Source organism: Tenrec ecaudatus, chromosome 3, assembly GCF_050624435.1.
Source record: "Tenrec ecaudatus isolate mTenEca1 chromosome 3, mTenEca1.hap1, whole genome shotgun sequence".
NCBI classification, from domain to species: domain Eukaryota; kingdom Metazoa; phylum Chordata; class Mammalia; order Afrosoricida; family Tenrecidae; genus Tenrec; species Tenrec ecaudatus.
This window is the reverse complement of record NC_134532.1, coordinates 64,538,308-64,553,767: the sequence shown is the minus strand read 5'-3', so window position 1 is coordinate 64,553,767 and position 15,460 is coordinate 64,538,308. Positions and strand designations below refer to the sequence as shown.

At 45.1% G+C, this 15,460-nt stretch overlaps 1 protein-coding gene across 2 annotated transcripts in view; it reads left to right on the top strand.

Moving 5' to 3' along the window:
• The window catches only part of DCLK2 (doublecortin like kinase 2), a 210,158-nt gene that overhangs the window by 149,649 nt on the left and 45,049 nt on the right, over positions 1-15,460 (top strand). For both annotated transcript variants that reach the window (XM_075544804.1, XM_075544803.1), the window contains exons 4-5: positions 2,444-2,545; positions 8,372-8,466. In XM_075544804.1, coding sequence (XP_075400919.1) covers positions 2,444-2,545; positions 8,372-8,466 — 197 coding nt within the window. The remainder of the gene's footprint in view (positions 1-2,443; positions 2,546-8,371; positions 8,467-15,460) is intronic.

Sequence of the window (15,460 nt, the reverse complement as noted above, 5' to 3'; positions counted from 1 at the left end):
AAGTTGTCTTCAAGAGCTGGATGCAGGGCTATGTTAGAGCTCTGAATACACTTCTGAAGTTCTGGGTGACTGGCGTGCCATCTGTATCTCTATTACTGTAAGGTAGTCAAGAGGTGCCAGAGACCAAATTAGTCAAATTTGAGCAAACAGGCTTTATTGGGGAGAAAACCCAGTCTGGGCGAAGTCCCACGATCCACAGTGTCTGGGCCGAGGAAGTCGCACCCCAGGCTTCAGGGGTGGTGCTTATATGGCCAGGGAACATGTGACTGGGCTGGCTTGAGTCCATATAAGGTAAAGTAGTCAGGGATTGGGAGATACAGGTATGTCGGGGTTTCTGGAATGTAAGGTGTTTTCCTGGTTCCAAGTGCTAGGTACAGAGTGGCGGGCTGAGAACAACGAGGGAACTCAGCGAAACGGGCCATGCCGGGTGCGGGCACTGAGCCAAATGGGCTGTGCTGGGTGCAGAGCTGCGGGTCGAGAATAAAGTGGACCATTAGCCAGCTCTGGTCAGCTCGCAGATGTGTGTGGGAGATTCAAGGTCACTCGCTGCTAGAAGCTGGCCTGGTATTGATCCGACCATACAATTACCTACTGTTTTAAGGGACAAAAGAGACCCCAAATCTCAAATATAATTTAAGGGTAGCATTTGTTAATTCTTAAACAGGCAAAGACAAAACAAAGGCAAAGACAGACCCATCATCTGAAGGAGACCATTAGCAAGAATTACTAACATTTTCTAAGAACTTACAGAGAATGGAGGCTTTAAATAGGACATGGGAGGGCAAAGGAAACCATCACAGAAACATGACAGGTGACAGACCAATACTTCACAAATTGCAGGGAGGACCATAGAAATGGGAATAGGATAAGGTGAACAGATTTTAACATTGGTAAAGCAGGACATCAGCAGGACACCATTGATAAAGATCATATCCTGGCGAAATAGCCACATGGCAGCCAAAAACCGTATACCCTATCTTGTCGTGCATTCTTTCCAAAAATTGGGACTTTTTAAAAACCCTACGGGATGCAGGAAAAATTATTAAAAATCGGAACGTCTGGTCACCTTAGTATAGAACCATGATCAGGACTTGCACATTATGGTAGGCAGAAGGATTCACCAGATAGGCCCAAGAAGGCCAGTCCAGCAAGGATACATCCAGGTAAATCTTGTAGGGAGCCTGATCCTTCCTGGGCTGGTTAGTGGGGTGGAAGTACCATAATCCATTTCCTAATGCACGCTGCATAAGGGCAAGACTGCTCACATCCCTGGTTAATATTCAGAAAGAATCCCGTGCAGGCTTAATCCATATGGGGACTCTGCCAATCGATTTTGGGCCTTCACTGTTATCCATAGCCTTCTGCAAACCTGGTGCTCAGAATTTAAATTCTGATACACTATCCAGAAAGAGTGACTGTTCCTTTAAAAGCGACAGTCCTGATGCACGCTGAACTCTTTCTAATAATGGGGTAACTTTTAACACATAATGCTAATTAACAAAATAGACATTGCAATAGCACCCTCTGTGTAAGTTTTTGATTAGAGTCTTTCAAATGCTAACTAGCCTTCCCTGGAGAGCATATTCCTGATTAGTGTTCTTCACATGCTAATTTATTGCCCCTGTGTTATAGATTAAACCTAACCAACTCCTCCTGCCCCCATTTCCTTCCTCCCAGCTTGAATTTAAGTCTCCCTGCTTACATTTAAACCTCCTAAAGTAAATTATAGACACTATGCTATCTAATTGAATCCTTTTATAACCATGTGAAAAAGACTCTAGGCTTATCCCCATTTCATAGAGATCCAATAAGAACTCAGGCTTGCTGACCTAGTTCGCAAATGTGAAGCCCACGGGTCATCTAAAACCTGCATGATTTTAACATTCATGTTCTTAGCTCTTGGGATTAAAATTGGTTTAATTTTAATTAGTAACTACACTTGAAGCATTATTTTATTGAGTAATTTAAAGAAAAATCAAAGCTATTGTCTGAAGCCTGTTCCTCACTTTGGGCAACTCATACACTGGGAAAGTAGAAAATAATACAGTAGAGGGGACGCAAATTAGAAATCCAGCTCCTTTCAACATAAGATAATTAAGGAGCTGGGGAGAATGAAGACATTGTAGTCTGTGCCTGTGAATGCACATGCTCAGATTAGGCTGAAACTGTGTGTGTTTGGATCAAGGTAAGAAACAATGATTTCTGTAAATCAGTATGAACTCTCTTGAACACTGAGATGATGTCACAAGACCCATACCCATAGCTTAACTAAAGATAGCTTCAGGCATGATCTTTTGGGTTTTTCTTCGTAGGGTCTAGTTGTTTGACAGTAATAAGGAATATATCAGCTCATGTTCTAGACCATGCACTGCTATCATGTGGGGGGATATGCCTCTGGTTAGTTCTCACAGGTTAATTCATGTGCACCTTTGTCCCCTTCTAGAATGCCGTGTCTTGAAGTCATCTTATTCTCGCTCTTCACCTGTTAAATATTCTGGATCCAAAAGCCCTGGGCTCTTCCGACGCAGCAAATCACCAGCCTCAGGTAGTAAACAGAAGTGGAATGGATACTAGTAGATCATTCTCATTCAGATTGGCCTGTAATTACTGGGACTAGGGATAAGATTGCTGAAGGAGCGCTGGTGGGGTAGTGGTTCTCTGCTGAGCTGCAATCTGCACGGTCACTGGTTTGAAGCCACCAGCAGCTCCAAGGGGGAAGGACTGGGCTGTCTACTCCCAAAACAGTTAACAGCCTCAGAAACCCAAAGGGGGTCGCCATGAGCCAACATTGACTTTCTGGCAGTGAGTTTGTTTGTTTTAATATGGTTGCACAGGGGTCCTAAAGGTGTAGTGGTTATATGTTGGGCTGCGAGCTGCAAGGTCAGCAGTTTGAAACCACCAGCAGCTCTGAGGGAGAAAAATGAGGCTTTCTAATTTTCAAAACTCACATGGGGTAGTTCTGTCCTGCCATATAGGTCTCTGTGGATCAGAACCTGCTAGACAGCAGTGAGGTTTTTTTCTTTCTGGTTTTTGTTGTTTTGTTTTTAAGATGCCCTAGTGGTGTAGTCAGTTTCTTATGAGGTCAGAAATTTGAAACAAGTACAAAGATAAGACTTTCTGCTCTGGTAAAGATTGACAGTCTTGAAAATTCACAGGGGCGGTTCTACTATGGATGGTGGGGTACAATGATTTGGAATCGATTTGGTTTGTTTATTTATTTATTGAGTTTTCTTTGTCAGGCTCCTGTGTAAAAGGTTCCAAAGAAGTCTAAAAACTACCTGGGTCTTTTTTTTTAAAAGATCATTTTATTGGGGGCTTTTACAGCTCCTGAACAATCCATACGTCAATTGTATCGAGCATATGTGTAAATATGTTGCCTTCCCTGCGTCTTTTAAACCAAAAAGTTAAGATCGTTGTCACAAGCTATAAATAAGTCAGGCTATAAATAAGTCTCTTGAGAGACTTGTTTGCTTTGAGCCTGATACATTTTGTCAAGAACAACGTGATTCTGCAGTCTTCTGCTACTTAGACAAGAGTGTTCCCCATTTCGACCCCTGTGCACAATATTCTCAATCATGTGCTGTGGTTGGCTTCTAGAGACTGAGTTTTTGAAACATTACATACCATAGAAACTTGATACATCTCACAAACAATGTGATGTTAATAATTATTCTTGGTGGAAAGAATTGCTTTTTAAAAAGTTGCTTACCTATAGCTCCATTTCTTTCCAGTTCTGTAGATATTTTTTCCACAATTTTGACTTTTCAGAGTTTTTAGAATGAAAAACCTGCATTTGGATCTCGACAGAAGGATTCTATGGCATTTCTTCGGTAATTGAGAATAATTTTGCGGTTGTCATTTGCCATTAAGGAAAGCATTGTAATCCTCTTACATCAGAAAATTTCAGGCAGTTGACAGCAGATACTGAGTAGCACTGTCTTAAGCACCATGTACGTAAATGATGGAGGTTTTCAAACATCCCACTTACCACTCCTTTCCCTCAGCCTCCCACCCCATCCCCGGCTCGTCAGGCAGGTGGTCTTACCCTTCTTTTGTGTACACGTGTAGAGCTGCTGAATAACCACTCTCCTTACTGTCTCCTCCTCCGCTGTATATTCTGAATGTGGACAGTAAAGAGGGGTGGCCACTACTCCAGTGCCTATTCTACAGCCAAATCCCCAGGTGAGCAGGCTTATGGTGGCTTTCTCGCTCTGCTGGGTTTTTGGTTTTTTTTTGTCTTTTGCCACATTTCTGTTTCCTTTTGCTCCATTTCCATGAGTGTCTCTGGCATGTCCCCGTGTGCATCTGTGCCGTGAGGAAGGCTTCACAATGCATCGGACGTGCCAGCCGCCCTTGTTTACCAGAGAACCCGTGATCCTCACAGATTGCCAGGGCCTCAATGACAGAGGAGCCATGTCCCCCACCCCCACCCCGAGGACCTTATCTCTAGTTGATGTTGTAGCAGGTTCTGCCACTGAAACCAACTACAATGCATTTGCAATTTGATATAGCACCCTTCCCGCTGTGCGGTTAAGGGCTTAGGAACCATGAAAAGCCAAGAATTCAGAGCATGAGGTTTGCACTCCAAAGTCCTAGAATTCGGGGGTATTTCTTGTTCATAGTAGGAGGCAGTGCTGCAGGCTTTCAGGTTCTTGAATAATAATTCCCACACGGTTGCAAGCTTCCAACACTCAATCCCAACACCACACAGGATGAGTAAGAGGGGAGGTGCCCCTGACTATCCCAGAGGAGAATTTCCCCAGGAAACCTCTCAGAACCCCAAACCATGTCAAGGCAGGAAGCAGTTGTCATTCACTTATGTGGGAAAGCATTCTGAGCGTCCCGGAAAGGAACCTACCAAATCATGCCGAAGAACACAGCATGCCCGAAAGACCGCTTCCAGGCAGCGTCCACAAACCCCGCTCTGTGGCATGGGTGCTGGGTGCTGGGCATGGTTCTGGGGAATGAGCTTGGCGGCGCCACTCTTGCTGGGAGCATGAACACTGCCTCCCCTGGCTCACAGCCAAACAAACGCTGCTTTTATTTTTGCTCTGGATGAGTTTAGCTCAGGCCTTTGTAAGAGTCGAGTGGCAGAGAGTGGGCAGTGAGGACTGCCTATGTTTTTAACTGGAAGCGCCGCTCTGCTAGCGAATGTGTTTCCAACTGTATCAGCTCTCAGTGGACGACCCCAGCACTGCACAAGCTGGTCTCATGTGCCGTTTGTGTCAGGACGCTCAACGGGCTTACCGTATGGTCCGTGTAGATTTGGGTCAGGTTTTAGTTTAGGTGATAGATACATACGTGGTTTTTAACGCAATAAGACTCAAAATGGGGAGAGAGGTCAGGATTAATCTAATTTTGTGTACTTGGTAGTGCACCAAGTTCACATTTAGATGCAGCTGACTAGAAGTGGCTTTCACTCTGAGGTGAAAGTTGTGAGATTTTAAAATTCCGTTTCAGAGGGCAAAGAGTTGCCTTTACTTGGCATTAACCGCACGGTGCGTTAAAGTGCAGCTATAGAAAACTAAAGCCCGAGTCAATAGCTGGGACTTCACTGTGAGGCTGCAGAAGTTGGCCGTGCTTCTTTATGTAGCCTTATTTCCCCATCCTTCCCCATCAGGGAGGGGAGAGAGTTTTCCTGTTATGAAATCCCATAGTACCCAGGGGAAAACTTGCTTTTACAAAATGCTTTACATGGAATTAATTGGTATTTCATACAGAGCTAGTGTATTAGACCGGGTTGTCTAGAGAAACAAAAAGAGTGACACTCATTTGTGTGTAAGAAAGAGCTTTATATCAAGAAGTAATTATATATCAAGATGGCATACCAGCCCAGTCCACTGAAGTCCAGTGCTAGCTATTTGCTGGTGATGCCGGATGATGAAGCAGGAAGATCACAGGCTGCTGGGTACAGAGTCGTGTGGAAACAGGCAGGACACCAGCAGCTCTCAAGATCAGGTGGCCCACGTGGGGCCACCCCTTGAGCCAAGCAGAGTCCCAGCAGGCAGGAAGGCAGGCAGAGAGTTCGTCTGGGTTCCTCTTGCTCTGAGGGAAAAGACTATGACATCAAAGAGGTGTCATCAGGCTGCAACCTGACAGGTTTGACCACATCCCTAGCTAGGAACGTCTAGTTGACATAATCCCTAACTACCAGTTAGTAACTCTGTAAACATAATACTGGGCTTTAAAAAAAAATTCTTGGAACAAACGTTCTGCTCTGAGGGAAGTCTCTGGTCATGTAAATTCCTCAAGGAAAATTCCAGTTTATCATGATAGCTAAATAGTATTTAATAGCACATCAAAATGAATCTGGGCAATAGTAATGGGAAAGTAGACGCTGTGTCTTTGGAGTGTTAAAAATTCTCATTGAAGTGCCCAGCTTGTGACTCACTCATAGTATCCCAAGAGAAAAGGTATTCTGAGCAAAAAGATACATTCCTGATTTGAATTCTACTTTATGTTTAAAAGAAAGGTCGGGGTGGGGTGGGCTCAGTGAAGGGGGCACATCAAGTTACTGGTCAGTGCTGGTACACCTCTTAGTTGGCAGCAGCCGTGTGTGGACAGAGCATGCAACCTGCCCCACTGGCCAGCTCCCGTTCACTCTCCCAAAGATGCCGGAGAATATTTAAACAGATAAAACGAAGGACTACTCGATAGAACACGTTTTCCCCACCGAACCTTCTGAACTATCAGAAACCTACAGGGTGACTTCTGACTTGATAGCACTTCGTGATGAGAGTTGTTTTGGAAATGCATGGTTACTGGGACAGGATTACTGACACTTGTTAAGTCCCCGGCAGTGAGTTTTGCTATGAACTTAGACTTAAGCAGGGGCTGTGTTTCCAGGGAGACAAACCTGCTGTCGCAGTCCCTGGGTTGCATCACCAGCTAAAGGTTCCCTGCTGGGAGGTGGACGTCCACCCAGCATCTCCTTGGAAGTTAGGCCTGACGATTGACCTCGGAAACATCAGGCCTGAACAGTCCAGAGAGCACACTTCTGCTCTGACACACGTGGGGGCCTCACGAGTCAGTTGATTCCGTGGTAACAGTCTGCAGACTCATCATCTGCAGGCACGGAATTTTCTCCATTGTTCCATTTTCTGTCACTATTCCAAAGGCCCCTTTGATATGAAGGTGGTCGACACATGCCAGGGAAAGCTAAAACAGATCTGCTAAAGTTGGAGCTGGACAAGATGGGGCTTTTCGACGCCTGTGAAGTGTGGGAGCCTCAGACACCCACAGGGGCAGTTCTGCCCTGTCCTGTAGGGTCCCTGTGAAATGACATGGACTCAGTGGCAGGGAGTTTTGTATTTTTGTGAGCTGCACAGGGTATTTTCTCTTAAAGAAAAGGAAAATTCCATTTCAGCTCACAGCAAGCTCAGTGTATTGCCCACAGTGCTTTCTGTTTTATTGGATTCCTGTGCTCAGTTCCCTTTCAGCATTCTGGAATAGTCTCTGCAGAGTGACCTTCCCCACGAAGCAGTGGTAGCCCGCATTTGGCCTAGCATAGGATCTAAGTTGGGCTTATCACCTAGGAAATGTCTGGAGACTTGGAGAGGATGATCAGGAAGCCACCAAGGTTTGCTAAATAATGGGGGGAATTGGCTGTGAAGAAAAGACAGGGAAGGAATTAGGACGAAGTCGAGGAAAGGAAAGTTGACGGTGTTTTATGGCCTTCAGATAAAGATCTGTTACACAGACAGGGCCATTCATTTCTCCTGTTCAATTGTAGAAGGCACCTGGGTTAAAATGCTCGGCTGCTGCCCAAAAGTTGACAGTCGGAACCCACCCCTGCTTCACGAGAGAAAACTAGGGCCGTCTGCTTCCATCAAACCTGGGAAACCCTGTTGGAGCCATTCTCTGTCCTACAAGGTCACTGCAAGCTGGGCTCATCTTGACGCTAGTGGGCCCATTAGTAATATCTTTACCAAATGCCTTTGGATTGGGAGCGTCCTAGGAGATTCTTGGTTGTTCAGATTGACATACGTCCAGACTGGAAGTACTGGAGGTAATGCACGATTGAGGTAATTGCTGTCCATTTCTCCGCCCTGTTTGGCAGGCAGGACATAGTGACAAATTCTTGTCCGCTGTTCTAATTCCTTTATGCTTTATATCTGTGCGGGTAACACTGTTGGAAAGCTCTTATGAAACACAATTCTGGTTTCATTTCTTATTTGTCTCATTTTTTTATGTCTGTAGTCTAAAAAGTGTATTATTATTGTTTTATTTTTTGCTGATTTGTCATTTTCTTTGAGCTTTAAAAGCATCAGAGCGTCATTGCAGCTACGGTATGCATGCACACGGCACTTGTACACAGCCGGGTGGTCCTGGGCTCTAATGACCTCTATCCTCTTTGTTATCCCTTGATCAGTTAATGGGACTCCCAGCAGCCAGCTTTCTACTCCTAAGTCTACGAAATCCTCCAGTTCCTCTCCAACCAGCCCAGGAAGTTACCGAGGATTAAAGGTATGACACAAATGTGTGACGTGCGTGTGTGATTTTGCTAACATAATTTGATAGAACTGTAGTGGTACATCTAATGAAAAGATCACCAGTTTGAACCCCCTGCCAACCACACCAGGTGAGAAAGATGAAGCATCTGCTTCTTTAAAGAAACCTCATAGTTCTACACTGCTGCTCTGTAGGGTCTCTATGCATCGGAATTGAGAACAATGGATTGAGTATGGGTTTAACAGAATTAGACTTTCTTAAAATGAACTATTCGTGCAGTAGACTGGGTTGTCTGGAGAAGCAAACCAATGACGGTCACGTATGTACAAGAAAGAACTTTACATCAAGGAGCAACTGTACATTAAGAAGGCCCCCGAAGCCCAGCCCAACTCAAGTCGAGAGGCCTGATACTAGCCAGAGGCCTGTAGCCAGGGCCCTCTTCAGATTCTTGTAGCTGCAGGCTGATGGTGCTGAAAAGTGAAGTGGGAAGCAAGGAGATCACAGGCCAGTGGGTGCTGAGTCACGTGGGCCCAAGGTTGGTAGAGATGTGGGAAACTTGGCAGGGCACAGCCAACTCTCTGGGTTGGGTGGCCCATATGGGGCCATCCCTGGAGGCAGACACAGGGCCCCAGTGAAATCCCAGCAAGGAAGAAGGCAAAGTGTCAGAGAGAGAAGCAAGACGGGGTGGGGTGAGGGTGGAGATTCCCAGTTTCTCTCTTATAAAAGGCCACAGCCCTGTGTCCATCCATATGGCCGAGGGGTCTTCCTCCTTTGGGGCTGCCTCCCTGCTTTATCAGCATGGTGGCCTTTTCCAGGAACTTGTCTTTTCTGATAATTTGTCCAAAGTATGTGAGATGATCTTTTATAGACCATTCTGGCTCTCTTTCTTCCAAGACAGATTTGATAGCTTCCAATAACTTAAATTATGAAATACAATTTGCATAACAAAATGGAGGAAATTATTGAAAGTCTCCTTTTTAGAGATGGTCTTAATGTCTATGTGGTAATATGTCCTTAGAATACTGATATATTATATAAACAGTACCATGTATATGTGTACAAATTCACTTTAATTTTTTGGCATATTTGGCTACTATTAGAACTCCTTATATTAACAAATTATTCTCCAAAATGATTTGCCTAAATACTTTATATGGCATCTGAGTCACCTTCTTGACCTTGAGGGTGTTTAATGTTGAGGAAACAGCATGGGGCCATGTCTGACCTCCTCCAGATCCACTAGGGGGAACGATGATTCCTATGAACATCTGTGTTTCTGTCCCTCATCCTTGTTGACCCTGCCCCGACGTCCACTGTTCCCCCCTCCCCCATGACATTCTGCTTGCTTGCTGGGTCTGATAATCCACTGAAGGGCCACACCGAATTCAGACAATACTCGTGACTGTGGAGATTTATTAAGAACATTTATAGATTACAAGTCAGGATCAGAAAACAATAAGGATACAGTTCTCTAGTGTACAGTCATTCTGCCACTCTCTGGTCCTCAACCTCTCAGTCGCATTTATCCTTTGACCTCTGCCCTGCTCGAACAAGTATGACAAAGCTCATTTAGGACAGGTAAATTCCCAAGGGCAGCCCAGCTTCTGAGATGGCTCACTCATACGGAGCAGAATAGCAAAATGGACCAAATTCCTGAGAAAGAACATTCTGCCCCTTTCCATGCTCCAATCTAGTCATTTTGTGGGTGTTACAAAGACAACAGCTAGGAGAGCCATACAAAGTCATTTCACTTCGCCACAATGTTTTCATTAGTAAAAAGGATACTAGAGGAGACTGTGTTGAGCCACTTCTCAGAGGGTTCTGTTTCCATTGCACTATGAGGTTTACTTTTCCTCCCCGGAGAATGTTGGGTCTCCCAAAGGAAACTTTTCCTCTTTGATGCCAAGAACAAAGAGAGAAATACCTCCCAGAAAAGGACAGGTTGTCTGGTTCAGTGCCCATGTATTAATGTGTATTGTGTTAGTCTAGGTACTTCAGAGAAACAAATCCACAGAAATTCATGTACAAGAGAGAGTTTTATGTAAAGCTTAAGTGCACATCAAGAAAATATCCCAACCCAGTGCTTTCCAAGCTCACAAATCCAACATTTACCCAGTAACTCATATGTCCAATACCAGTCCACAAAGTCCTCCTCCATCTCACAAAACAGACACAACGATGCTGACTACAGGAGGAAAGCTGAGTTAGTGAATGTGTAAGCATCTCAGCACTGACAGGGGTCTCCACACGGGTGCTCCAGCACCCAGGGCTGCATCGGGGTAGGTCCATGTGGCTTCTGCTCAGGGATGGCTTGCAGTAAGTGAGCCTTGGAAGCAAAAGCAGTTAACTGGTTAAGCCAGTTGCACCCTGGTGCAACCAGCACAAAGCAAGAAACCCAAGAACTAGAAAGGCGAGGCTCACCGTGCCATTTATCCCTCCGCCGTTCAATTAACCTCACATGTGCTTATCAGCCAGGTTGGCACAATAAACTAACTCATGTATTAGCAGAAGTTGGGCTGAAACTGGCAGAGATACATAACTCTCATCTAGCTCTAATTGCTGGATGCTAGTACTATTTGTCAAAAGAACCAGACATTTTCTGAAGTGCTAAATTGACTTAGGTCAGTTCATAATACGATTTCAATGGTATTCTTAATTGTCAGCTCCCCAAAACCTGTCATGATAAATGAAAAGAGTAATCCCTAATTCTTTCCAGTGTTCCTTCCTCCAGTTGTTCTCCCCAGAACAGACGGAAGGTGCACTGTTATTGACCTGCGGAGCTTTACAGGGAATTAAAGTGAAAATAACTCAAGTCCATTCACCTCTTTCCCCAGTTTCAGTGCTTTGATCACTAGTTCCACCAAAAGCACACATGGCCTGCCATGCTGGTGATGTTAATGTAGGGCAAACGCAACATGAGTTCCCATGAGCCCCAGCCCGTCCCTGTAGGCAGGCGCGGGGTCCTTGAGGCCACCCTAGAAGGGCTGCGTGAGTGGCCTTCCGTGTGAGTGGGGAATACCTTAGTCCTTGCTCTCAGTCTTGTCACGTTCTGTCTTTCTTGTTACCCACTGCTAATCTTGATTCCTGTCTTTCTCCCTGCTCCATCTTCAGCTTCAAGTCAAGATGGTCTCTTTTTGTTGTGGTCCCTAGGGATAGTAGTGCTACTAGTTAGCATGGAAGTGACCAGCTTCAGGACTGGGACCAAGGATTTCCAGGAAATACACATGCATTGTCTGTGTCCACACTCACTTTTTCACATAAGATCATGCTCACACAAGATCACTAGCATTTATGGAGCAGAGATTCAAGGAACTTCAAAAACATAATAAGTTTGCCTTTTTGCTGAGATATTATGTGAATTGTCCTCACTGTGCGAGCTTTAAGCTCACTATTAGAGTAACCCCTGCCTTTAGTGCACTTCCCTGACACACGGCTAAGTGTTCAAGGATGACTTATGGGTGCCAGGAGAAAGAGTAGCAGATTGTGTGTTGATGAAGGGAAATGTTGATTACTGACCAACAGTGGAGATGCTATTGCCAATGAGTCAATTCCAACCCATAGCAGCCCTGGATGACAGAGTACCAAGAACTGCCCCTAAAGGGTGTCGGAGGCTGTCAATGATTAGGAAGCAGACTGCCTCATCAGCCGGCAGACAGCCGGTGGGTTGGAGGCCTTGGTTAGGAGCTGGGCACTTCAGCCACTGCTCCAGGAGGCCCCGTGAGTTGCAGCATAGTGTTCTTTCGCTGACACTCTCCTCCTTATCCACAAACCAGTAGCCGTGGGCTTGTATACAGCAGTGAGACTTCTCTTGGCTTTTTTCTTTTTTTCTGATCTCTGAAATGAGGATGTTTGACGTTTTGTTGTTTGTGTTTTGTTTTTGTTTTTAATTGATAATTGGGTGAAGGTTTACAGAGCAGATGGTCAATTTTCCCTTCAACCATTCACACACATTTTGTTTCAGCCCATCAATTTCAATTCCTTTAGGTACCATCACTCACCCCACTTCTTCCTTATGTTTTCTTCCATTTCTAACCCTCTGAACTCCGGCCTTGGTTGGTCCTCACTTTTGCTCTTTGGATTTATAATGGCTGATTATTCTAAGTACCCTAGACATTAGGATGGTGAGTCTTGGTTTCACGTCCCTTCAACATGTGTTCCAAAAAGAGCAGTCCCTGAAAAAGGACATGATGCTTGGTAGCGTGGGAGGTCAATGATGAGAGGAAGACTGTCAAGGAGGATTAACACAGTGGCTGCCACACAACAACAGTTGTGAGGATGGCACCGGGATGGGCAGGGTTTCCTTCTGTTGTGCATCGGGCTGCTATGAGTTGGCCCTACGCACTCACGCAACAACAACATAATATGTGAGTTCTTTCAAGTTGCTAAAAAAAAAAAAAACAGAAAGAAAAAGGAAACTCTGCGTAGGAAGCTAGGGAGCCTGTTTCTCCCCCTTTTGTTCTGAAGCTGCTGTTGCTCATGGAATTCTGCCTTGAACAGCAGCGGCTCACTGAGTCTCTGCCAACGGAATCGGCTTTTGGCCGCCATGCCTGTTGCAAGCTCTCCCTGTTCGCGTGGGGTGTGCCTTATCGAAATTTCCTCTCCTTACAGTTCCCAGGTGTGTATTGTCCTAGTGATGGAAAGCTGCCCCTGCAACTTAGTCACGGGGCTCACTGTATGAAACACCCTAAAGTCGATGGCTTTGCAGTCGGCATCTGGTCACATTTGCATTGCTTTCGCTAGTCAGTGACATTACAAAGGCAGAATTACACATAATTGCAGTGTGTGAACACTTTGCCTTTTTTTCTCCCCCCTTCATCTGAGATGGCTTATTACGATCGGTTCAGAGTGAGTATCTGACAATGGAGAACTGCTTTTCATGGGCAGGACTGCTTTAAGCTACTTATTTTAGGTAAATGTTCTAATAGCTTTGGGAACAGATGATCTTTCCCCAGAGAATCCGAGTTGGATAAAACAAGCAAACCACACCAACAGAGCGTGTGCAGGAGTTGACACTCCAGTGTCTCTATGGCAGGACTCAGCATTGGGTACAGTAACCAGCATTGGGTACAGTAACCAGCTCTGGGTACTCTGTAAGGAATTGAGCAAGGCACTGGAATTGTAATGGTTGAATGCTGGTTACCAGAGTCCACCCAGGGGCTTCTACCACTGATTGGGATAAAGACCTAGTCATCTGCATATGTAGGGTCGCTGCTGTTTGCCGCGGAGTCAATTCTGACACGGTGACCCTAGAGGACAAAGTAGAACTGTCTCGTGGGGCATCCTAGACAGTAACCTTTTGGTTAATGGCCGAGTGCTCCATCACGTCATAGGGAGCAATTCTACTCTGTCACATGGGATCTTGAGTCAAAACTGACTCACGGGTACCCAACAGCTAGCTACACATTAAAGATAAACAGACTTGCATCTGTTGTCCTGATCCAACCCCAGCCGCTTCCACTTTTGTACCAATTTCTGGGAATTATTTAGGAGTTTTGTTGGACCATTTGTTCATTTCTATGAGGCAGAGGTCAGACTTGTTTATTACTATCCCCCCCCCCAATCTTTCTTTGTCCTATTGGAAGACAGAAAATGTGAATAGAGTGGTGTGTCATGTTAACTCTCTTGACTGGATGGTTAGTGGCATTTTTGTTTTTACTCATTGAAGAAGTTCTGAGAAAGGCAGAAACAATATCCTTCCCCACAATCAGCTTTGCTCTTGGCGTTTGGAAGACACCTCTGCTCCATTCTGGTGCAGACAGTTGCACAAGGTCATGTCCTTTGAGGAGCTGGGCCACACCCAAGGGAGGAAGCTCTACAAAAGCTTTCTTCAACTTATGAATAATTTTGGCAAGATGAGGCATACAAAACGGTGTGGTGACCAAGTAATCCAGGTTATTTAAACCTAAAACTGAGATGGTGCATCTGTTGTGCCTCAATGATAATGTGGGGCTCTTTGGGGGGTAATGATTTCTCTTTTATTCCCTTAAACCATAAAATGTGAAAACTGGAAGCCCTCTTAGATCTTTTAGTTCATCTATGTTTTGTTGCTGGAGAGAGAGCGGCTCAGAGCTGTTAAGTGACTAGCCTTTGGGGTGTCCAACCTTTTGGGATCTCTGGTCACAACCCCCTGGTCCTGACATTTCTCTGTTCACTAGCCGCCCTGCTTCAGTGGTGCCAACAGAGGCGCCAGAGGAGGAAGCATGTATTGTTGCAGAAAAACTCTTTTAGGAGAGCGCCAAGTGCCGTGTGTCAAAAGAGGATGAAATATTGGAGGAGCAGGAAAGAAGACGGAAAACCCAGGTGTGTGAGAGAAGTCCCGTGTTAGATGAAAGAGGTAGGAAGTTAGAGAACGCCTGCTCTTCACTCTTTCTGGGAGACTTGCTGGAGGAGCGTGCTAACAGACTCTTTTAAGTTAAGTGATCAACATTATGTGAACACTGAATGAAACTTTCGTGAAATGGCAATGTGTAGAGTGTTCGCTGGATTCTTTTTTTTTTTTTTTTAACACATCAGCAATGGAGCTGAGTGGTGCAGTGTAGAGACTGGTAGGTTGGAAACAGCAATGGCCTGGGACGCAGCAAATGCCTGACTTGCATGGTGAGGAAACGGCATAAGACCCACGTGACTTCCTCTAACTACATAGAGGAGGAGAATCCAACACCACGTCTCAGACATACTTCTACCCTTATCTTTCTTTATCCTATCCTGACATTAGCTGTCCCTCCTTGGCACTCTTCTGGGTTCAGTAATCTGTTATAATGTCTATAGAAAACTAATTGAAAAAAAAAAGAAAACTAATTGATAAGACTCATGATTGTGGGATTTATTAGGAACACTAACAGGTTAGAAGTCAGGTTCAGAAACATTAAGGATACAGTTCTTTTGCCTGCAGCAAAGCATCCTCTCTCTGGTCCTTTGTCTCTCAGTCCTGTAAACCCTTGGCCTCCTTGCTGCTCAGGCAAGTGTTAATAGTCCTGTAGCACTAATAAATATACAAAGTGCCCCCTGC